Below are 26,090 nucleotides of genomic sequence, written 5' to 3' on the forward strand. Positions count from 1 at the left end.
TAGTAGACTGTTACATGAGGGGTTGTGAGTTCTAAACCCACCTGGAGTGTAAAATTTTACTTTCTATATTCGGTTCGAGTACATTCTAGAAGTATCCACAAATGTCAAGAATCATTGTACAGGAATGTTCTGTAACTGCATATATACTGTATGTGTTCTAGCCGGAGGTGGTTCACTTCGTGCTCTTGGATGTGCAAGTGCTAAATAAACCTTTGTTAAGTGAAGTTAGTGTTCATCATTCTTCTAATTACACCTTCTTCTATTGGATATTGGATATTGGAAGTTGTGTTAGCGCACATTATCGACGACACAGTGGCTCCCATCAGGCCACGGCAGAGCCAACGTTTCCGTGGCGAGAACCTCGAGTTCGAGCCATATTCAACAGATTGCACTCTATCGGAGACAGAAGAAGAAGAGAACATTACGATGACAGCAACTGTGTGCCACCACATGAGACATCCTTCCGGGTTCTCTAGTGACAATGGCCAAGATCCAAACAAGTGGCTGAAGGTATATAAGTATATAGCCAAATTGAACAAATGGGATGACACGGTGTGTTTGGCTAACGTATTTTTCTACTTGGAGGGCACTGCCAAGCAATGGTATGAGAACAACGAGAAGTTCACAAGCTGAGAAGTATTCCAGGCGGAACTGTGCTAGTATTTCAGTGACACACAATGACAGAAGTGCAAGACGGAAGAGAAATTAAAGTGCAGGGCACAGCGTCCAGGAGAAACTACAGCATTCTACATGCAAGACATCTTGGAGCTGTGTAAAATAGTGGATCCTAAAATGGAGGAGGAAGATAAGGTTGCACATCTCATGAAAGGTGTTGCTGAGGACATGTATCAAGCCCTATTCCCGAGGGAGTTTTCGACAGCAGACAACTTCATAAAATGGTGTCAATGTATCGAGACAATTCATCAAAAAATAATTACACGTAAGAAGTTTGAATGGCTTCCAAACATTGTATCGATGTCTGTGATGGAGGAAAAAACTGATTTCACAAGTGTTGTTCATCAGATAGTGAGAGAGAAAGTTCAGAAGGCACTGGGATTGCATGGCGAGCAAAAAACCGAGACGCTTCAAGAGGTCATAAGGGAGGAAATGGAACAGACATTGAACTCAATCTCTTGTTGTTCATTTTCCTTTAAAACGGTGAAAAAGTCAAGATCCAGGCTGAGTTACGTTCCAACAATGCCGCATGAGGAACATGTTTGGGCACCAAGGAAGACCGACATCTGGATGACGCAGGATAACCAACCAGTATGTTTCCACTGCGGACGACCGGAATATTTGGTGCGCTATTGTCAAGAAAGGTAGCAGATATTTGATGACACCTGCGCCAGAAGACAGCAGACTGATCTTAGCCGACGACAACTCCGGGACGATGAAGAAGAAAAAGATGTGGGTGCAGGTGACGTAGGTCACCATCACCACAAGCTAGCCGCTGGAGAGGATGCTCCCCAACATGCCGATCAAGGTCTCCGTCACCGTTTAGAAGCTCAGGACAATTATCTAGCTGCCACAACCTGGAAAACTAAAGGGTGCGACCTTCCTTGGAGGTGAGGCCGCCAAAGGGAAAAATCCTCCGCCGTCGATCACTGCAAAAATGATATGAAACTACATCGATATATTCATGGATGGCCGACCAGCTCAAGCTCTTGTGGACTCTGGAGCATCATATTCCATCATTTCGGAGAAGTACTGTAGCCAGTTGCAGAAAACCGTATTCGTCGATAACAAAACATCTCTGCTGAAGGTGGCTACTGGGAAATATGTAAGACCTACAGGAAGATGTGTCTTTCATGTGTGTATAAGTGGCCATACACAGCCATTAGAATTCATCGTCTTACAAGTGTATTCATGACGTCATTCTCGGATGGGACTTTTTGAAAGCTTCTCAGGCAATTATTGATTGTGGTTGCTCAAAGATTATGCTAGACGAGATGAGATACTGCGGACAGGAAGATGCGCATCCAAGTGTGTGGAAACTAGTTTGTGGATGAAGTGATCATTCCTGCAGTCAGCGCTCGAAAGATAACTGTCATGTGTCATGTCATGCATCAGCCCATGGATCTTGTAGTGGAATGTAAGAGAAGCATACCACTGAAGAATAACTTGGTCATACCAGCCTCTGTTGTCTTGTTTAAGAACAGATTCAGTGAATTGTGGATAGATATTTGTCGCTGAGAACTGCAGATCCTTCCGAGATGCATGTGCATAGAAAATGCTAAGCCGTTAATTGAAGAACAGCTGAGTGTCATAGAAACCTCCCATGCCAAGTCTGTGGGCGAAATTAGCGTTACCACTATGAGACAAGATCTTCTAGCTCGACTATCACCAGATCTCACCAAGGAACAACAGAAGAAGCTATTGCCGTTCTTCAACAGTTCTCTTGAATGCTTCAATTCACAGGTGAGGAGCAAACTAGACAAATCGACGGTGAAGTACCAGATTAGCACTGGAGACCATCAACCAATAAGCCAGAAATCATGCCGTGTGTCAGCAACAGAACGTTGAATAATTAACAATGAGGTAGAGAAAATTATGAAGAATGACATCGTCAGGAAGAAGGATGGCAGTTGGTGCTTTTGTGTTGATTACAGGAAGCTTAATAAGATAACTAAAAAGGACGTTTCTCTTCCACGAATTGACGATACGCTAGACTGTCTGATGGGGGCTAAGTTTTTCTCATCCATGGACATGTACTCGGGATACTGGCAAATAGATGTGGATGAGGCTGATTGTGAGAAAACTGCATTCTTCACCCCTGAGGGCCTGTATGAGTTTAAGGTAATGCCGTTTGGTTTATGTAATGCACCAGCAACTTTTGAATGGATGATGGATAATCTTCTAAGTCACCTGAAGTGGATGATGTGTCTTTGTTATTTAGATGACATTATAATGTTCTCAGAGACATTTGATTAACGTATACAAGTCCGAGGGCCATTCTTAAGTGTCTCCAACAAGGCAGACTGAAACTTAATTCAAGAAAAAGTCTCTTTGGAGCAAAAGAAATCAAAACACTTGGACACCTTGTATCAAACGAAGGTGTGTGGCCAGACCCAGAAAAAGTGAGATCTATAATGGAATTTCCTATTCCTAAAAGTATTAGAGACGTGAGAAGCTTTCTTGGATTATGTTCTTATTACCGTTGTTTTATCAAAGACTTTTGTATCAAAGCCAGGCCACTCCAAGAGTTGTTAAAAGCTGATGCTAAATTTATCTGGGGTGGCGCTCAACAAGATTCTTTCAATGTGCTGCGAAAAGCTCTGACGACTAACCCTGTACTTGGTTTGTATGATGAGAGAGCACCTACAGAACTACAAACAGATGCCAGTGGGTATGGGGTCAGTGCTGTTCTGGTGCAAATTTCAGACGGAAAAGAGAAAGTTATAGCCCATGCTTATAGGACACTTACAAAAACCGAGAGAAACTACTTGGCTATAGAAAGAGAACGTCTTGCTGTGATCTGGGCCATGTGCAGATTTCGACAGTATCTCTATGGATGGCCATTCACAGTTGTTACAGACCATCATTCACTCTGCTGGTTGACAGGTCTTAAGAATCCAACAGGATGACTCACCAGATGGGCACTACGTCTTCACATGACAAAAGTGGGAGAAAACTGCAAGATGCCAACTGTGGTTTCAGCTCTCTGAGACTGCAGACGTGTGTGCAAGTTGTGAGTATGCATGGGTGTATGTGTGTGTACTGCTGACAAAGGCCTTAATGGCTGAAAGCTAGAATTGTGTGAATCTTTTTGTTGTGCCTATCGCAACTCAGCACCTCCACTATATGGTGAGCAGCAACTTTCCTTCTCTGGTATTGAAGAGACTCAAACATTGTTTCCGATATGTTTGGTCTGACAAGTATCCAAAAGAAATCTTGCTCCAACATGTCAATGCATGCCCAAGAACAAGTCTCACATGGCTAGACACCACTGCTCCATCCACCCTACAACCAAGACCTAGTATTATTGGATATCCATCTGTTTGGGCCACATAAGGATTCTCTCTGTCAGACATACTTCGAGTATGATCTGTGTATGTAAGTGTAGACCAGATGTGGCTTGAATTCAAAGAAATAGTATCAGCAGCAGTTGAAAGATTTATACTTAACAATCATATACTACCATTCGCTCGATGAAAGATCTGTACCCAAAGACTGGAAAGTGGCACAGGTCACACTGCTATTCAAGTAAGGTAGTAGGAGTAATTCACTGACTTACAGGCCCATCTCATTAACGTCGATATGCAGCAGGTTTTTGGAACATATATTGTGTTCGAACATTATGAATTACTTTGAAGAAAATGGTCTATTGACACACAGTCAACATGGATTTAGAAAACATTGTTTTTGTTTAACAGAACTAGCTCTTTCCACATACAAAGTGTTGAGCACTATTAACACGGGATTTCAAATTGATTTCATATTTCTAAATTTACAGAAGGCTTTTACACTGTACCGCACAAGTGGCTTGTCATGAAATTGCATGCTTATGGAATATTGTCTGTTATGCGACTAGATTCATGATTTCCTGTCAGAGAGGTCACAGTTCGTAGTAACTGATGGAAAGTCATCGAGTAAAACAGAAATGATTTCTGGTATTCCCAAGGTAGTGTTAGAGGCCCTTTGCTGCTCCTCATCTATATAAGTGATTTAGGACACAATCTGAGCAGCCATTTTAGGTTGTTTGCAGATGACGCTGTCATTCATCAACCAGTAAAGCCATCAGAAGATGAAAACAAAATGCAAAATGATTTAGTATCTGTATGGTGTGAAAATTGGCAACTGACCCTAAATAACGAAAAGTATGAGGTCTTCCACATGAGTGCTAAGGAATCCACTAAACTTCCATTACACGATAAATCAGTCAAATCTAGAGGCCGTAAATTCAACCAAATACCTAGGAATTACAATTACGAACAACTTGAATTGGAAGGAACACACAGAAAATGTTGTGGGGGGAAGGCTCACCAAAGACTGCATTTTATTGACAGGACACTTAGAAAATGTAACAGAGTGACTAAAGAGACTGCCTGCACTACTTTTGCCCGTTCTCTTTTAGAAAACTTCTGCATGGTGTGGGATCCTTAACAGATAGGATTGATGGAGGACATTGAGAAAGTTCGAAGAAGGGCAGCATGTTTTGTATTACTGTGAAATAGGGGAGAGAGAGTCACTGAAATGATACATGATTTGGCAGTAGACATCATTAAAACAAAGCATTTTTTGCTGTGGCAGAATCCTCTCACGAAATTTCTACCACCAACTTTCTCCTCTGAATGTGAAAATATTCTGTTGATGCCGACCAACATGGGAAGAAACAATCACCGTAATAATATAAAGGAAATCAAAGCTCACACTGAAAGATGTAGGCGTTCGTTTTTTCCACGCGCTGTACGAGAATGGAATAATAGAGAATTATTGTGAAGATGGTTCAATGAACCCACTGCCAGCCACTTGAATGTGATTTGCAGAGTATCCACATTCATGCAGATGTAGATGATGGGAGTGTAATTCATGCAGTGAAAACAGGGCTACGAAAACATGACAAGAGCTTTTACCAACAGGGAATAATGCTCTTGGAGAACACTTGTGTAAGCCCATATAACATGATGGAGACTATGTAGAAAAGTATTACATATAAAAGGAATGTTGACTGATACTGTCACCAAATTCCAATTCTTATTAATACATATGTTCTGAGAAAAAAATGGTTTTTCATTATTTATTGAATGATCCTGTACATAAAGGATGGTACCTGGTCATACCTTTCATCAACTCTTAAAAGATGGCATTATACACACAGGGCCATGTTCAGCTCCAGTTAATTTAATGAGGGTGCATGAATGCACCCAAGTACTGATCACAAAGCCTGCGTATGATTTTCTGATATGGTTCATGAACTGCAACAACTGAACATTAATTGTAGAGTTTGTCTGAAGATGCAGGCATGGCTGCCACCCAAAGTACTACGGTAAAGTTTCTAGATCAACTGGCTTCAGTAACAATGAAAAGTCGCAGAATAAAATACATAAAATAAACCTATTTTCACTTTTATTCAGAGAAATATACTTATCAAAACACATTTGAGTTTAATACAAACATCAAAAATTAAACTTTTTTCCCAGTGCGTACATTTCTTGCCTGCAAAAGTATGCACTTGTCTGTATTAGTGCTACCAATACCTAGTGTAGAAAGATATATAATATTTCAATGATTTTCCCCACTGATAAATCTTCATTCTGTGATAAAAAGTAAGAACAAATATATTTCATGTAATCAGACCTCACATGATAGATTATGATTCATAAATATCTACAGCTTAAACCATTAAAATTGTAATTTTTCCATATTTATACAACTCTACATAATGTATTCTCATTTTCATGCAGATGAAAGATCTCAATTGCAAAACACTGATATTATCAGGAAACTAGTGAAATGAATACCAGCAATTAGATACAGTCATGAATATGTTCCACTTACAATAACTTCACTTGGTTTTCATAAATAATGCCACACAAACAACAATCATCGCTTCAGCTGTACATGCAGACAGTGTAGCTTGTGTTCTGGTTCTACTCAAATCCACAAATATCAACACCTTTATAATAATACAATTGTGCTAAGAAATGGAAAACAAGTACCTGCAGCAACTACTAAGATGAGTGAGTTAATTACATCAATGAGTACGAGTATGCATGGACTATCTGACTAACAGAGCATGAGTTTGGGGTACACTTTTGTCACTTGACTATGACAGTTTGTGCATCTCTGCAAAGTTTTCACACAACACAGATCCACCCAATAGTAGGCACACTTAATCCACAATTTGCATGATAATTAACAATTATGTATGTTGTTATGTGAATGATACAACATATGGTGAAGTGTAATTTAATTTTTCAGTCATTATTATCAGACACAGCACTCAACATACTGTGAATGACTTGTGGAAAACATCGTCTGTTAACTTCTACAGCAAGTGTAAGCAACTGAAGTTCGTTTAGTAAAACATAAATTTCACATATTATTGGTACACAAGGCTTGTTATGCTGTGTGAGTCCGCTCATGCTTACGGAAATTTGAGGCATACCTGAACAACTTCTTACAGATGGTACACTGGTATGGACATTCCCCTCTGTGAAATAGCTCATGTTTATGGAGATTTGAGAGTTGAGAGAATGCCTTGTTACAGGTAGAGCATTTGTATGGACATTCCCCTGTGTGAGTAAGCTCATGCCTCTTAAGACTCCCAGCAAAAGAGAATGCCATATTACAGGTGGTGCATATATATGGGTGTTCTCCTGTGTGAATACGCTCATGTGAACGGAGACTTGACGTACGAAGGAAAGCCTTGTTACAGGTGGTGCATTTATATGGACATTCCCCTGTGTGAATTCGTTCATGCTGAGTGAGACCTGAGCTGGAATGGAAAGATTTGTTACAGCTGGTGCACTTGTATGGACGTTCCCCTGTGTGAATTCGCACATGCGTACGCAGATCTGAGGTTCGATAGAATGCCTTGTTACAGGTGGTGCACTTGTATGGACGTTCCCCTGTGTGAATTACCTCATGCTTACGGAGATTTGAAGCACAAGAGAAAGACCTTGTACATGTGGTACACTTGTATGGGCGTTCTTCTGGCCAAGTTTTCTCATGGTTGTGAACATTTGAGATACGAGAGAATGATTTGCTGTAGCCCTTTCCACTACCTGGACTCCCCATATTGTCCGTAATATGATTACCCATTGATCCTGAAGTGTTATCTAAGTTGTTCTGTGTTGATAGTAGTGTGTCTTTCTTGCCATCCCAAACATTAGTTTCACTCAAATTCTTGTGTCTGAAGTCTTGTTTACCACACAGAGACTGACTAGAAGTGTTTGACTGACTGTATGAAATCTGATTTGTGTTATTCTCTATTTTAGATGGAGAGCCATTTGTTGCACCATGCCCTAGGCCACCACCATTACTGTTCTTGCACAGGTCTCCAACAGCATACTTGATTGGAGTAGTACAGCTGACTTTCAAAGGCATGCGTCTTCCCTTGCAGTTATGTCGTTCCTGATATGCTGCACTGGAGAATGACAGCCTGCACTTGGAGCACTGGAACACCTCGCCTATGAAATTTAATGTCATTAAATTATTTCTTTTACTAGACACAGCACAGAATACATTACTATCATACAAAATCTAGCTGTTAAAATGAAATGGTTGCAATATCTCAGTACCAGAATAACAAATTACAAATTACAAATTGCTTATTCACGCAACTTCACACTATGGTATTATCAGAGGAGCCTTGGAATTATGAGTGAAAGCTATTGGATTCCTATTACCTTATCTTTTCTTTTCAAAGCAATTGGTTAATTGCTGAATCTAGGTTGGTATGTATGGTGAGATATGGAAGTGACAAAAAAATATATTCTGTAAACAGAATGTTATCATAGTGCTGTGCCATGAAGTACTCCACTTACTGGTTTTAGATTACTTAGTATTATGTCTTTTGTTTTTCTGTGTAGTTAGTGCAATAAAACTGATCTCTACTGAAGATGGTCATTGAGCTGCAGTTGTGTTAACATGCCAGTCAGACTGTGCCTGACTTGTGTAACTGGGCCAGAAATGAAATGTCACTGGAATGCAAAAGGAAACCTATCCAGAATCTGTTGTCACATTCTCTGTTAAGTTTAATATTCCAGACTGCTGGAGACTAACAACTGTGATTGTTTCAATACCTGTGCCATTTCAAAACACAAGTGTGACAGTATGGTCAGCAAATTCACTTATTTATTTTTGCTTATGCATTACTTAATTATTCCATTATAATGGAAAACAACACAATGAAATGCAGCAGAATTTGGAACACCTGATATTGTCAAGTCAAATGTTTTAAGTTCATGTAACTAATAATACTGTGCTACATTCATTGAAAATGCCTCTTGAATAAAGTCGACAATTTTCTCAGGCTTGTCACTATTAGTAAGAAGTACTCTTCAAGTAGAAAACTGCATCATTTATAGGTAAAGCTGCATCTAGATCTAAACTGGAATATAGTTTTACATACTTGGTAACTGAACAGATGAATTTTCACCCACCATCTATGTTGTATTTCAGTATTATAGAACGACATATAATGTACAAACAAATGTGACTATTTATTTATCCCAACAGGTTATTAAAATCGAGTTTTCAGGGAGATAACCCTCACTTTTTTCCCCCTCACCTTCATGTTTTCTAAAAGGTTGTGGGAGTTTTGTATAAAATTAATACAAATAATTTCTGTAACATTTGATGTTATCTAAATATAAATGCTCACTCTATCAGGAGTGAGTTTGTTTGATTTGGTGAACATTTATAAGATGACATATTTCCTGAGTGGACATGTATTTTTCATTTATGTCTTATTATACATTTTTGGATATTGAAGTTTTTATTTACGTACACCACAGACAAAACAATGTAACTAGGATATGATCAGAAAAATAAATGTTCATTTTAATAGAGCTAATGCAGGAATTCTTCATGTGTCCATTCCTCTAAGCAAACTGTATCATTTGCAAGCCAAATAAAGCCAACAACTGCCACTAGAGAGCACTCGGACCACGGAATCATGTCAACCAAATCGTGCCGTGTGCCAATGCCGCTGTCTCTCGCGACATGGGATATCTTGGAAATGTGCAAGTCAATGTCAGCTGCCTCGTCCCATGTGCAGACAGCTTTAATCATGAACATATCAATCAAAATCCTTTGTCTCACTGGAATACAGCATATGATCCTAAAGACAGGAATCTGGATCCACAAAGAAGATTGACGTGCCAAGACCAGAGTTCTCCATCTGGGTAGTGCAGAGACCACTGTGCAGTACATGCAGAAGTTTATGTGGTTACAACGTGGCGTCCAGCATAGGTTTTATGGGTATGCAGTGACAACATTCTGCTGTGTTCCAAAACGTAAGGGAAATAATTAGCCAATCACACATATCGAACACTGTGAGTTCCATCTACTATCCTTAAGACATTAGTAAATTTAAAGAATGAGTAAGTAAGAGAAAGAAACAAACTATTGCATAATAGGTGTAAAACAAAGCATAGGCCTGTAGATAGAAAGCTGCTGAATGAAACATATCTTGCAGTCAAGACACCAATGCATGAACCCTTTTAGTGACTACTGTAGCAGAATGTTGTCAAATGATCTTTCACAAACCCCAAAGAAATTCTGAACATATGTAGAGGCTGTTAGTGACACCAAAATTAGTGTCCAGTGGCTCATAGACGAGACTGGAATTGAAATTGAGAGTAGCAAAGCAAAAGCAGAAATGCTTAACTTTGTTTTCAAATGTTCCTTTACAAAGGAAAACCCTAGTCTATTGCCACAATTTAATTCTTGAACCACTGAAGAGATTAGTGAAACAGATAAAAGTGTCAGTGGCATTGAGAAACAGTTGAAACTGTTAAAACTGAACAAAGGCCCAGAGTCCAATGGAATTCTTATCAGATTCTGTGCCCAATTCACAGCTGAGCTAGCCCTTCTGTTAATAATCTATCATAGATCCCTCACAGGTCAAACCTGTTTACAAGAAGGGTAGCAGAACTGATCTACAAAACTACTATCTAATATCCTTGACATCCACTTGTTGTAGAATCTTACAACATATTCTGAGGGCAAACATAATGAGGTATCTAGAAGAGAATGACCTCCTCCATGCCAACCAGCATGCATTTCAAAAACAAAGATCATGTGAAACTCAACTCACACATTTCTAACGCCATCCAGAAAGCCACAGTTCAAGGCAGTCAGGTAGACAGAGTATGTCCAGATTTGTGAAAAGCATCTGATTTATTAGAAAAAGTACGACCATATGGGGTATCAGACGAAATATGTGAGTTGATTGAGAATCTCTTGGTAGGGAGGCTGCAGCAAATTATCTTCAATAGAAAGTCATCAACAGATGCAGAAGTAAGTTTGGGAATACTCCAAAAAAGTGTTTTGGGTCCCCTGAAGTTCATGTTGTACATTAATTCTCTTGTGGACAGTATTAATAGTAACCTCAGACTTTTTGCAGATGATTCAATTATCTACAATGAAATACAGTCTAAAGAAAGCTGTATAATTATTCAATTAGACTGCATTAAGATTTCAAAGTGGTGCAATGATTGGTAGCTTGCTTTAAATGTTCAAAAATGTAAAACTATGCACTCCACAAAACAAAAAAACATAGTAGCCCATGAATATAATATTAGTAAGTAATAGTTGGAATCTGTAAAGTCATATCTGTTCAAATACTTGAGTATAACACTTCGTAGGGTCATGAAGTGGAATCATCTCATGGGCTCAGTCAAGGTTAAAGCAGGTAGCAAACTTGTGTTTATTGGAAGAATCCTAGTAAAATGCAATCAGTCTACAAAGCAGATTGCTTACAAATCATTTGTGCAACCTATCACAGAATATTTCTTGACTGTGTGAGACCTGTACCAAACAGGGCTGGCAGGGGTACTGAACATATATGGAGTAGGGCAGCACGAATGGCCACAGGTTTGTTTGACCAACAGGAGGGTGTCACTGAGATGTTGAAATAACTGTACCACCAGACTCTTGAGGATAGATGAAAACTATCCTGAGTAAGTCTACTGCCAAAGTTTCAAGAACCAGCTTTAAATTATGACTCTAGGAGTATACTACAGCCCGTAAATACAGGGTGACAATTATTGAACTATAAGAAATAAAATTGTCATAACTTCTGAATGGTCTGCAATAGGATGTTCAAACTGCACAGTTCACTGCGGGGCATGATGGGAATTAGTATAGTTTGGTTTAGTGATGAAATCCACTTTAATTTGGATGGGTTCGTCAATAAGCAAAATTGGCACACTTGGGGGCTAACACTCTGCATTCTGCAATCAAGAAGTCTCTTCACTCTCAATGAATGACTGTGTGGTGTGCAATATCCAGTCACAGAATAATCGTGAAATATTCCTCACATTGATTACCGAATGGTATGTGAAGGTTTTGAAAGATTATTTCATCCCTATTATTCAAAGAGACTCTGATTTCGACAAGGTGTGGTTCATGTAAGATGGAGCTCAACCCATCGAAGCAGGAGAGTGTTTGAGTGTCCTGGAGGAGCACTTTGAGGACCGCATTCTGGCTCTGGGGTACCCAGAGGCCACTGTCACGGGGCATGATTGGCCATCATATTCTGGATCTGGATCTGGATCTGGATCTGAACACATGCGACTCCTTTTTGCGGGGCTATGTTAAAGACAAGGCATACATCAATAACCCCAAAACCATTGCTGAGCTGAAAACAGCCATTCATGAGGTCATCAATAGCATCAATGTTCTGACACTTCAGCAGGTCATGCAGAATTTTGCTATTCGTCCACACCACATCATCACCAATGATGTTTCATAACATAAATCCGAATATCTGTCGTGACATCTACATGTTGTGTGTGCACGCCGAGGTTTGTAACTAATTTAGGACTTTTTCTTTTCGTATAGTTCAGTAATTGTCACTCTAAATCACTCCCATAAGGATTGTGAGGATAAGATTAGATTAATTACAGCACACACAGCGGCACTGAAACAATCATTCTTCCCAAGCTCCATATATGAATGGAACAGGAAAAAGTCCTAATAACAGGTACAGTGGGACACATCCCCTAGCATGCACTTCACAGTGGTTCACAGACTATAGACATAAATCAACAGCACTGTTTCTATTGACTAAATAATGATACCAATACTTGGAAGATATACTTATCTGAAACAAATACTAAAAAAATAAGAGTCTGATACTCCATCCAACAGCCACAAAGAATGTAAGGGTTACATCACAACAATCAAGTAGTGCACTACTGGAGTATTTTCAACTTTACAGATTTACTTTCAAATGGTATAAAAATTGTATAACAAAATTCTAATTGGAATCAGTATGTGTGTAGCAAGCCTGTTGCCAGTAAAGACTGCAAACTATTTTATCACTATAAGTTGCAACAGTGACAAGTGTTAGTTGTGATTTGATTGACTGGTAAGTGTTGTAAGTGAATAACAACAGCCGAGCGAATCTGTTATTGTCTCAGCACCACTCATCCTATGGAGTATAACAACATGGAGATTCTGGTATCCACTTTCAGCTTTAGGGGTAATCTAATTAAGGAAGCATTTGAAACTAAGTTAGCAAGTTAGCTTAAAAATAGAGCTGGAGGTTTTTGCTTAAAAATCCCTCTCTCTTCCTTGTCACAAAACAGAGTGAAAGAGTTAAGGCTACCTCGCCCATTAGTTATTAGCGTTCATTACCTATACCTTCTGATGTCAGTCATTTGTGACTGTGTGTGTGTGTGTGTGTGTGTGTGTGTGTGTGTGTGTGTGTGTGTGTGTGGTGTCAGCTCTGCATTCTGAAGTTTTAAATTCCTTTTCACAGTGCTACATTGCTACATTTGTTCTTTTAAAATGACAGGGTGTGCCCCTGATGAATTATCAGCAACTGTTGAACGTATCACTTGGCTACTCTCCCTTAGGGCTTTGAACACAACATAATTGCTTTTGGTCATGTGATCGCGACATCACTTCTCATTGCACCATTTAAATTTACTTGTACTTGCAATCCCATGGCAAACTCTTAACACATCTGGATACATTCTAATACTTCTCTAAAACAGTGCTGCTAATCAATCATTCTCCTCCAAAGTCAGTCAATTGTGTGTTTAAACTGGTCAATTTTGTATATAAATCAGCAAATTTTGTGTTGAAGTCAGTTGATTTTATGTTGAAAGCAGCAATTACTGATACTTTTGGAGATAACTGACTTCAAATCACTAACTGCTCTCTAATAATACTAGTCACTAATCTAAATCAGGGAGATGAATGTAGAAAAAATGTGTGGGGTCATTAAGGCCTAACCAGTTAGGGACCTGTTAATTTACTGTCTTAATTGAGAGTTGACTTTACTCCCCTGGATATGGCTCTTAATGATACCGACATCTGAACGCAGATGTCATATAAAACTTTTATTTGAACCTTATTATATATTATAAAAATTCCAGGATGATCCTGTCACTTTACCTGTCTTCCAATTAATTTTGGTTCTAGGATGTGACTTCATCTATGCATATTCTTGTCAACATGTCTTCCTTTAACTTCCTCTTAACATTGTACTAATTTAAGCCACATACTTCCTTACACTCTATTACCAATGTAATGCGAGTGTATGTTTAGTTTTATGTTTGGTCTGTTGTTCTACAGTTTGTATGTTTGTTCTTTAGTTAGCTTCTCTTACACTTTACCTAGCAATAGATTGTTGCGGATGAGCCATGTAAGATGTTAGTTTATCATTTTATGGACAGCATAAAAACAGAAACAAAAGGTAAGACAGAGTACCTTTCCACCATATACAGGGCTATTACAAATGATTGAAGTGATTTCATAAATTCACTGTAGCTCCATTCATTGACATATGGTCACGACACACTACAGATACGTAGAAAAACTCATAAAGTTTTGTTCGGCTGAAGCCGCACATCAGGTTTCTGCCACCAGAACGCTCGAGAGCGCAGTGAGACAAAATGGCGACAGGAGCCGAGAAAGCGTGTGTTGTGCTTGAAATGCACTCACATCAGTCAGTCATAACAGTGCAACGACACTTCAGGACGAAGTTCAACAAAGATCCACCAACTGATAACTCCATTCGGCGATGGTATGCGCAGTTTAAAGCTTCTGGACGCAGTTTAAAGCTTCTGGATGCCTCTGTAAGGGGAAATCAACAGGTCGGCCTGCAGTGAGCGAAGAAACGGTTGAACGCGTGCGGGCAAGTTTCACGCGTTGCCCGCGGAAGTTGACGAATAAAGCAAGCAGGGAGCTAAACGTACCACAGCCGACAGTTTCGAAAATCTTACGGAAAAGGCTAAAACAGAAGCCTTAACGTTTACAATTGCTACAAGCCCTGACATCCGATGACAAAGTCAAACGCTTTTAGTTTTCGGCGTGGTTGCAACAGCTCATGGAAGAGGATGCGTTCAGTGCGAAACTTGTTTTCAGTGATGAAGCAACATTTTTTCTTAATGGTGAAGTGAACAGACACAATATGCGAATCTGGGCAGTAGAGAGTCCTCATGCATTCGTGCAGCAAATTCGCAATTCACCAAAAGTTAACGTGTTTTGTGCAATCTCACGGTTTAAAGTTTACGGCCCCTTTTTCTTCTGCGAAAAAAACGTTACAGGACACGTGTATCTGGACATGCTGGAAAATTGGCTCATGCCACAACTGGAGACCGACAGCGCCGATTTCATCTTTCAACAGGATGGTACTCCACCGTACTTCCATCATGATGTTCGGCATTTCTTAAACAGGAGATCGGAAAACCGATGGATCGGTCGTGGTGAAGATCATGATCAGCAATTCATGTCATGGCCACCACGCTCTCCCGACTTAACCCCATGCGATTTCTTTCTGTGGGGTTATGTGAAAGATTCAGTATTTAAACCTCCTCTACCAAGAAACGTGCCAGAACTGCGAGCTCGCAACAACGATGCTTTCGAACTCATTGATGGGGACATGCTGCGCCGAGTGTGGGAGGAACTTGATTATTGGCTTGATGTCTGCCGAATCACTAAAGGAGCACATATCGAACATTTGTGAATGCCTAAAAAAACTTTTTGAGTTTTTGTATGTGTGTGCAAAGCATTGTGAAAATATCTCAAATAATAAAGTTATTGTAGAGTTGTGAAATCACTTCAATCATTTGTTATAACCCTGTATATGACTACCATGGCATGTATACTGTTTCCTAATGGCTATATCTTTGACAATTACTGTGCTACCTTTTTATGTTTCTATTTTATCATTGAATTTCTTCAGAAATTAATTGTCATCAAATTGTATGTGTTAATTACTATAGTTTATGATAATGTTCCTAAGGTCATTTCAATTTTTTTAATTTTCTGTAGCCTCATTATGCCTACTACTCATCCTTATTTTTGTTCCACATCCCTCATATTTACGAGTACATGATATGTGATGATGAACTTATCTAAGCTGCAACAGTTGCTATTATTTTATTCATGAATTAAATGGTGCCACTTCTCCTAAGGGGACTTTTTGGCAGCTCCATAATTATGTTGGTATGGGATACTTAGGTGCTGGCATGCTAATTTATTGTTCTCATTGAGAGTTATATTTATCTGCCCCAGATACAGGTCTTACACTGTTGATACTCCAATAATCATTGTTTATGTAAAAAGACTTTTTTTCATACCATGTTTGATTTATATAGCCCTAAAGAAATCCTTCTGTAACTTCCAATTTTTACTACATTTTGACTTGTCCATAGCTATGTGAAACTGTTTTGTATTGTACTCTGCCTGATATGTTTTGTTAGTATCAATCTCTGCAGTCGACTGGTTGCTCTTTGTATTCCATGTTCTTTCCTCACACAACTAGGCAGTTGACTTGTTTATACCATATTTACAAAAATATAGGGCAACCTGAGTATAAGACAACCCTGAATATGAGATACCCTGAATATAAGACGGCCCCAGATTTTTTAGGAGGCTCCTTGAAAAAAATTATTTAATTACAAACTTTTACTGACTTAAGGAATCTGTCCACCAATTTTAAGTTTATGCCATTGATTAATTTTCATTCTGTATTTAATAATTCCAGGAAAAATAAAATAAACAAATCTAAATTGTTTACATTAATTTCTATTTTCACTGCCTTTTTTGTTTACCAAGCCTGTTGTCTGTGGTATCACTATTTTTAATCATCAAGGCCAATTCACACTGGCTGTCATGTCGCATCACGTCACATCCTGTCCGTCGAAACATTCTGCAGTGCATTTCAAATTGCGGCATTCACACTAGCCGTCACATACCATCCCGGCACTGGCAAGATTTCTCAGGAAGAAAGTTTTGACAGTTGACATCATCCTTCCATTGTTGGTCACATGACTCCCAAGCTCATTTCCTCCCAATACACAGCCATGTGCAGATCTCCATATTTCGTTTCATTGTGGTTTGTTTGTTTTTCATTATTTGTTATAAATTGTTTTGTTTCATTATTTCTCTTGTTAAAATTTATAAAAAATGATAAAAGATTAATTCAAGCACTGAGGTAGCAGTCTTAATGGTACGACATGAGCATACTAAATTCTTGCCCTCTATAACATTTATAAATTGGATTTTTATACATATAGGTACCATAATTAATATTTTACAATGAAATGGATTGCAATAGGGCTGCAACCTGAAGTGAAAAAAGTACTGTGGGTAGATTCAGATTGATTAGTAGGTGGAATGTATTTTATTGTTGTCAGGCATTTGTAAAATTTCTAGAAAGAAATGGTGTGAAACCTTCAGGCAATGCAAATTGTTTGTTTGAATATGTGTTTGTAGCAGGCTTATTTATTGTCAAGCAGCTCTCTGAATTGCATGTGAAACAGTTTTGCAAGCATCAGTGGTCAATATTTATGTTGTTTCACTATCTAACCTCAGTACAAATAAAGCACTTGAACAACTAAAAGCCAAATAAAAGATGTAAACAAAACCTACAAATCTTCAAGGAAAAGTTACTGAGTGAGATATGACTACTGTACAAAAATTTTCAGTGGCATAGCAACTAAACTTAACCTTAATTTTTCATGGAATGTGATGGCAGCTTGTAACACTGTGTTCCTTGAAGTAACTGTGGGTACAATTTGACATATCTAATGAAAAAACTGATACTTCAACTTTCTAAAATATAAAAATAGATCCTCCTTCCCTCAACTGCCAGAGCCTGCACCAATCATCTATTCTGTACAGGACGTTCTCCAAATTCTTACTAACTTTTGGCGTTGCTACTTTAGTATAGACAACTGCATCATCTGCGAATAGCCTCAAAGAGCATCCGATGCTTTCTACTAGATGATTTATATATATTGTAAACAGCAATGGTCCTACACTTCCCTCTGGTACTCCGGATATTACCTTTACATCTGTCGATTTTGTTCCATTAAGAGCGACCTGTTGAGTTTTAATTGCAAGAAAGTCTTGAATCCAATTCAGAGTCTGCTCTGATCCCCATAAGCTTGTATTTTTTTCATTAATTGGCAGTGCGGGACAGTGTCAAATGCCTTACTGAAATCAAAGAACACAGCATCAACCTGAGCGCCATTGTCCACTGCGCTGTGGATTTCATGGAGGAACTTTTCAGGATCTCTGTTTACCAAATCCATGTTGATTTTTATAGAGAAGATGTTCATTTTCCAAAAACATTATAATTCTTGAGCATAAAACGTGTTCCATAATTCTACAACAGATTGCTGTCAACGATATGGGTCTATAATTGTGAGGATCTGCCTTACGGCCTTTCTTAAAAACGGTCATGGCCTGCGCTTTTCTCCAGTTGTTAGGCACCTTTCAGTGTTCAAACAATCTTGAGACCCGAATACACAGCGCATTTCGCCTCTATACTGACATGAGAATGTCACAATGTCTCTTGCTTCCCATACACTGTCTACCTACCGCACTCGCAATGGCTCTGTACAACTAGACTGATGCACCCCCAATCATTCCCGTCATATCTTGCGGTGAGTGTTGACAACATTTATGTAGGAAACATATAAGTATGCCACTGGTCTCCACCTAAATTTTAGCATCTCCAACAGAGATGCGTGCTATTGTTGAATATTTGTCCAATTCTGATGTAAATTCAATTCTGATTGCTAATGGATTCAGGAAACTGCAATTTAAACATAGTAGATTTTCACAGTAGCTGATAAAAAAAAGCCAAAGTACACAATATTTACGTTCTCATGATTGGCTGCATGATGAAATTCCTGCCTGCTCAACACTCTCCTCCCCACACTTACAGTTCTCCGAACTCAACTAAGCTGGGTCACTGTCCCCCTCCAAATTTCCGTGGTGCTATGTTTGAGCAACATTGAAACAGAGATGACAATATCTCATAAGGTGCAGGCCATGTGTACAATCAGTAATCAATACATAAATAAAAGACCGCAATAACTATTCAGTCCAATTATCGACCTTTCACTCATCCCATGATCTAGTGACGTTGTGGAGAGGTGGGAAAATTTTTAATATTTGAATCTCTGCTCACCATCTTTTACGAGAGCCTGAAAAACGATTTTTGCTGTCAGCCAGAAAGCGATGGAGAACATAATGACCATTGTTTCCAGTCTGCACGTCCACATTCTTCTTGTACTCACTCAAAGAGAAATGTTTCTACTTTCCATTTACTCAGCAAGATCAGGACCTATGATTATGAAGGAAAGTTTCGTGTTATAACTGAGTAATGTATATTTAAAAACAGTTCGCATGCATAACATAGTAATATTCCTGACAATAACAATAATGATGACTCTATCATAAACTGCAGTGAACAGTTCAGAGGCGACCTCCCTGGTAAGTTTCCATTAAATGGCCTTTCACCCTGACTTCTAATAATCAAAGTTAATTGCTCGCCACAAAAGTAGAAAATAGTCTCACCACTTGCACGTCGTTTGTTTAACATTACAGGTGGGACACAAACAGTTACTTCCGTGAAATCTTAATGACCCAGGACGATGTACAGCCCTCGATGAGTTCACTTCCTACTTGTGCCGAAAAGAAGTGTTCATACTCTGTTCATTGTAGGAACAAACAACATGTAAACATTACACTATATATTCTTCTGCATTTGCTGGAACCTGATTGGATTTTATTTCACGTGGAGCAGAAGCCAAGCTGTCTCAAGTACAGTCAAGTACGATAATGAGGATACATTTTATACTGTGCATTATGTGTACATCGACTCAGCAATAATAAGGAACAATAGCTTTACCAGTGCATTTAACTTGGAAAGCGCTGGCCAAGGGCCCTATTCTATATCTTTCCACCATTTTGCCGATCATTTCAGTACGCGAGTGGACCGAACAGTCTTGTTTTCGAAACAGAGCCCCAACATTATCCAGTAAGCATTTCGAAAGTTATGCTGAATGGTCCTAGCAAACCAAAATGCTGTAGTCAGTTCTCCTCGCACCAACCAATGAAAAGCAATCTGTCTCAGATCTGCACATGCGCACTGCAGCTCCACAGTGACATGAACTCAAAGCGGCTAGCAGCCAACACAGGCAAGCCATTCTTCACAGTACTGAAAAGTGTTGGTTGGTTGGATTAAAAGAGGGGGATAGGGACCGAACTATGATGTCATCAGTCCCTTGTTCCGAATAAATCAATGCCACAAGTGTGAGAATAAAGCAAACAAGACTGATAACTCCAAATGGAATGAAAGGAAAAATCACAAAAACGATGAATGGCAACAAACATGTAAATGGACAAAAGAGGACAAGAAAACCACAGAAACGCAAGAAACAGGTTGAAGATATTAAAACAACAAAGGAGATTACCATGGCTGGCTAACCATAAATAAAAAAAGGAGAAGCCAGTCACTCTGCAACACATTAACACCTCCACCCCAGAAGCACTAGGGTGGAGGACACACAGGGTCAAAGGACATGTGCTAAAACTTAGATCAAATGATAAAACCCACCCTCACAAATAAAACGTAAAACTAAATCAGCCAATGAGGCGTTGTCAGATAAAATTAGCAGCAACAAGTTCGGCACCACAAGATTTCATCACTGGGCAGTCAAAGTGGGACAGTGCACCAAAATATGGGCCACTGTCAACCGGGCACCACACCGACACTCAGGCGGGTCTTCGCGGCACAGAAGGTAACATGAGACACCCAAGCACGGCCAATGCAGAGCCGGCAGAGGCCAACTGATTCCTTGTGAGAGGTCCGCATGGAAGTCTTTACACATTCGTAGTCTCCTTAATGACACGCAGCTGAAAAACCCTATGGCATAAGTCAGAACGCAGGTGAGGTTCAAAGATGCCCATCTCCAGAAGCAGTTTTCGCATAGACTGTTTGGCCAGCCAGTCGGCAAGTTCATTGCCTGGGATTCCAACATGTCCTGGGGGCCACATAAACACCACTGAATGACGGGACCGGTCCGGGGCATAGATGGACTCCTGGATGGACACTACCGAAGGATGGCGAGGATAGCACTGGTCAATAGCTTGTAGGCTGCTCAAGGAGACAGTACACAGAAGAAACGATTCCCTGGGGCATGAATGCATATACTGAAGTGCACGAGAGATGGCCACCAGCTCTGCAGTGAATACACTGCAGCCATCGGGCAAGGAATGCTGTTCAAAATGGCCTCTGTGGACGTAGGCGAAGCCAGCATGATCATCAGCCATTGGGCTGTCTGTGTTAACCACTTCAGAGTCCTGGAACACATCAAGAATCGAGGGGAAGTGACAGCAGAGAGTGGCAGGAGTAACTGAGTCCTTAGGGTGGTGTGAAAGGTACCGACAAATCTGCGGCCTAGGTGTACACCATGGAGGTGAATGCAGATGGACCTGGATGGGAGGTGGTAAAGGGAAGGACTCCAGTTCAGACAGAAGGGATCGCCTGCGATCCGCAACTGTTTAGGCCTGACCTGGTTCGCTGATGCGGGAAATGAACTGCCGCTGGTGGAAAAAGGAAATGGTAATTCGGATACTCAGGAGAACTACAAATGTGTGCAACATAACTGGTGAGCAGTTGTGCATGTAGGATCTGCAATGGAGGGACTCCGGCCTGCACCAGGACACTGGTCACCAGACTCTTCCTAAAAGCTCCCGTTGCTAGGCGAATGCCACAGTGGTGCACTGGGTCGAGTACATGCAACACTGAGGGCACCACTGAACCATAAACCAGACTCCCATACTCAAGGCAGGATTGAACCAGGGCTTTGTAGAGCTGCAGCAGAGTAGAGCGATCTGCACCCCAGATGGTGTTGCTCAGGCAGCGAAGGACACTGAGGTGCTGCCAGCACTTCCGCTTAAGCTGACGAAGGTGAGGTAGCAAAGTCAATCGGGCATCGAAAACCAGTCCTAAGAATCGACAAGCCTCCACTACAGTGAGTGGATCATCATGAAGGTAAAGTTCTGGTTCCAGATGAACGGTACGACACCAAAAGAAGTGCATGACACACGACTGAAAACCGTGGGCAAGAGCCCATGACTGTGCCTTGTGGATGGCTCACAGTAGGCGCTGCTCAGCTACACCAGTACTGGTGGAGAAGTAAGAAATGCATAAGTCATCTGCATACAGAAAAGGTGAGACGGACGGCCCTACAGCTGCTGTTAGACAATTAATGGCCCCCTAAAAATAGTGATACACTCAATAGAGAGCCCTGTGGGACCCAATTCTCCTGGATATGGGGGGAACTATGGGAGCCACCAACTTGGACACGGAAAGTACAAAGCGACAGGAAGTTCTGGATAAAAATCGGGAGCAGGCCTCGGAGACCCCACCAGTATAATGTGGCAAGGATATGATGTCGCCAGGTGGTATCATACGCTTTGCGTGGATCATAAAAGATGGCAACTAGGTGCTGGCATCTGAAAAGGCTGTTCGGATGGCAGACTCGATGGACACAAGATTATCAGTGGTTGAGCAATGCTGGCGGAAGCCGCCCCGACATGGAGCCAGTAGGCCACGTGACTCCAGGACCCAACCCAACCGCTGACACACCATACGTTCCAGCAGCTTACAAAGAACGTTGGTGAGGCTGATGGGGCAATAGCTATCCATATCAAGCGGGTTTTTATGGTGTTTGAGCACTGGGACCCTTCCCAGGGGACACCACCTTATTGAAGGTACTTTCAGCGCCAGGTGGGAGGGTTTGCGTGCTCCGATGAAGTCAAGAGCTGTGTCGACGGTAGCACAGCTACTGGCAGGGTCACCCAAGGTGGAATGGTCTTGACAAAGGAGCCAGGCAAAGTGTGTCTGGACGCTCTGTAATTGCCTCAGCGACTTCCGGCGACCACCAACGGACTGTCTTTCACCGGGGGCACCCTAAAGAGTGAGGAATCGCATTTCCTGCCACAGAAACGATTGTGGTAGTCACCTGCTCAACCATCACATCAATGTTACCGTGTGGGGGAGAGTCAACAGTGACATCAGAGGTGAAGGTTTCCCAGTCCACCTTGTTTAAAGCCCATCTAGACAGGCGTCCGTGGGCCTGACACCGGGGCAATAACAGGAAGATGGGGCAGTGGTCACAACCACACAGCGTCATGTGCTCTCCAGTGGATACATGGGAGAAGTCCTGGGCTGAAAATTGATAAATCAATGGCTGAGTAACTACCTCGAGCCACACTGAAATGTGTGGTGGCCCAAATATTTAAGAGGCAAAAGTCAAACTGAGACAGTAAAGTTTCGACATCTCTATCTCGACCAGTAAGCACGGTATCACTCCACAAGGGGTTAGGGGCGTTAAAATTTCACCAAGTGCAGTTAAAACGTTCAGGGGTACTGCACCATCTTGAGGAAGATATACATTGCAGACAGTTACTTCCTGCGTTGTTCATATTATGACAGCCACAGCTTCAAGAGGGGTTTGAAGGGGCACAGTTTCACTACAGAATGAGTTTAGGACATGAACGCAAACACCACCTGACTCTCTACTATAGTTGCTACAGTTCCTGTAACATCCTTTATAGATGCAGAGGGCAGGGGTCTGCATTGCTGGGAATCACGTTTCCTGGAAGGCAATGCAGAAAGCAGGTGTAAAGCTTAACAGTTGCTGTAGCTCAGCCAGGCGGTGGAAAAAACCACCACAATTCCACTGGAGGATGACATCATCATGAGACTGGGAAGGCATGGAACATTCAATGAGGCAATGAGGCTGAAAGTACAGTAGGAAGACATATGGCCAAACTTCTAGCACTTAAAGCACCGTATTGGGGGAGGAATATATGGCTTGACATCACAGCGGTAGACCATCACCTTCACCTCATCAGGTAATGTGTCACCCTCAAAAGCCAAGATGAAGGCACCGATGGAAACCTAATAATCCCTTGGACCCCGGTGGATGCACCGGACAAAATGGACACCTTGTCGCTCTAAATTGGCGCACAGCTTGTCATCGGACTGTAAAAGAAAATCCCTGTGCAAAGTAATACCCTGGGCCATATTTAAGCTCTTATGAGGAGTGATGGTAACAGAAACATCTCCCAACTTGCCACAAGCAAGTAATGCCCATGACTGGGCAGAGGATGCTCTTTTTATAAAAACTGACCCAGAGTGCATTTTGGACAAGCCCTCCACCTCCCCAAACTTGTTGTCCAAATGCTCCACAAAAAACTGAGGCTTCATGGACAAGAAAGGCTCCCCATCAACTCTCGTACATACGAGGTAAGGATCTGAATAAGCTTCACTGCCATCCTAACCCTGTGATCCTCCCATGGTGTGGCCAGGGAGGGGAACGACTTGGGGTCATATTTCTCAGCACTGAAGTTAGACTATGCCCGCTTAGAGACTGCTGGCAGCGGAAGACCAGCAAGAGATGACGTACTATGCTTCATGGCATGTCATCTGCCCTGATGCCACCCACTCTGACCAGGTGCCCTCTCCACGGGTGCCACCCAGCCGCAGCAAAGGCCACCTGGCAGGATGGCCATTGCCGCGAGTCCCAATGCCCCAGGGGGATGGGCATCTACCCCTTGGGATACGTGGGGAGTTATCGGCGCAGCCATCAACAGAGCAATCCCTATGTGGTCAGGGGGCTACAACCAACAGGGTACATGGCGGAACCACCACAACGGAATGGCTACCATGCTGGATATCAGGTGCGAAGAAGTCCATGGTCATCGTCGATGCAGAAAGTGACACTGCATAGTGCATAGTGGAAAATGCACCCTGGAAGGTGTCCTCGCCCAAGAGATGGAGAATGGGTGGGACTGCTATGCGACAATGAGAAAGTGGGCTAAAGATCTCAAAGCACGATGGACACTATGCACAATGTAAGGCGCCCTTCCTCGGTTGGCTAGCTCTTCGGGAAAATTTTGAAAAGTTGAGGTCACACCCTACAGGGGACCATCACATAAAGGCCGAAATGTGTGAGACTCATTTTAGTCACCTCTTACAACAGGCAGGAATACCTCGGGCCTATTACAACCGCCAGACCCGCAGGGAGTCCAGAAAGTGTGGTTAGGTACGTAATACTTTTGAAATTTCGCTGACGACCGGCTTCCATGAATGCATGATAACGTTAGAATATTGACTGTGTTCTGGAAACAATAATAGAAGTCTCATTTTGTCATTTTATCCTCATTCACATCGATGTCTTGTTTTGGATTTCACGTTTCGGAATGTGAGTTAGGAATGGAGTGTAGTACTACATTGTGCAAATACATCTATAGAAACACCCAAAAAATTCGTATTTTTTTCTGTTTTCCGTCATTGCTTAGTTGCTCCAAAATTCATGGAGGTATGTGATAATGCTTCACAAATAAAAGAAGCGAAACACGTATGGGAATAAACTGCCTTCAATTAGTTGCACAGACGGAACACATCCCCAGAAACCCGAAAAATTCTTTAAGAAAGTGTCAAAGAATAGAGATCCAAATGATGAAGTAGCCTACTTTCCTATATGATGCATCAACGATTTGGTTCATAAAAACAAAATTTTTAAAAATCGCATTTTCGACAGTGTGTGCCGAGTGCAGCCACAGAAGTTCATTGTAGTTTATAACATGCATCTGATGAATCAAAATGTTTCAAATATGGTGATATAGTCTGAAAATACTGCGGCGGGAATCTTTCACCTCTGTCTACTGTTGTTAAGGATTCAATCGCAGATAAATACTTGTGACAAGCTAGAGTATAAAAACAATTGCTACTAGTTTCATTCGCAGTAATTGAAGCTGTACTCTTAGATTCCTGTCTGACCACACTCTCGAAAATCGCTAAGAATTCCGAGAAAAATGGTAAATTATTTGTGACAAGAAGTCATACAAATGTCACTGTCAGTTGTTTCACGCACAGTAATTTCATATTTCATTTCTTAAACATATGGAAGTCACGAAATGGGAGATACTCGTCACTGAGAACGTGTGCTCTTACATGTAAATTACAATGAATATTTCAGAAAAATGCTTCAGTTTGACGATTGACGAAGTCTCAGAATGTGTTGCAAACACGAAGAGGAAAAACAAATATTTTCACATCCAGCGGTATATGGACCTACACCCTTTGCTACGGA

The 26,090-nt window shown here is 41.0% G+C and overlaps 1 protein-coding gene across 1 annotated transcript in view; it reads right to left on the reverse strand.

The window, feature by feature from the left end:
* Positions 1 to 6,230: 6,230 nt before the first annotated feature.
* Positions 6,231 to 26,090, reverse strand: part of LOC126203915 (histone-lysine N-methyltransferase PRDM9-like) — a 302,991-nt gene continuing 283,131 nt past the window's right edge. The window contains exon 7 of the mRNA XM_049938306.1: positions 6,231 to 8,132. Within this exon, the coding sequence (XP_049794263.1) occupies positions 7,063 to 8,132 (1,070 nt within the window). The 3' untranslated portion in view covers positions 6,231 to 7,062. The remainder of the gene's footprint in view (positions 8,133 to 26,090) is intronic.

Source organism: Schistocerca nitens, chromosome 9, assembly GCF_023898315.1.
Source record: "Schistocerca nitens isolate TAMUIC-IGC-003100 chromosome 9, iqSchNite1.1, whole genome shotgun sequence".
Taxonomy (NCBI): domain Eukaryota; kingdom Metazoa; phylum Arthropoda; class Insecta; order Orthoptera; family Acrididae; genus Schistocerca; species Schistocerca nitens.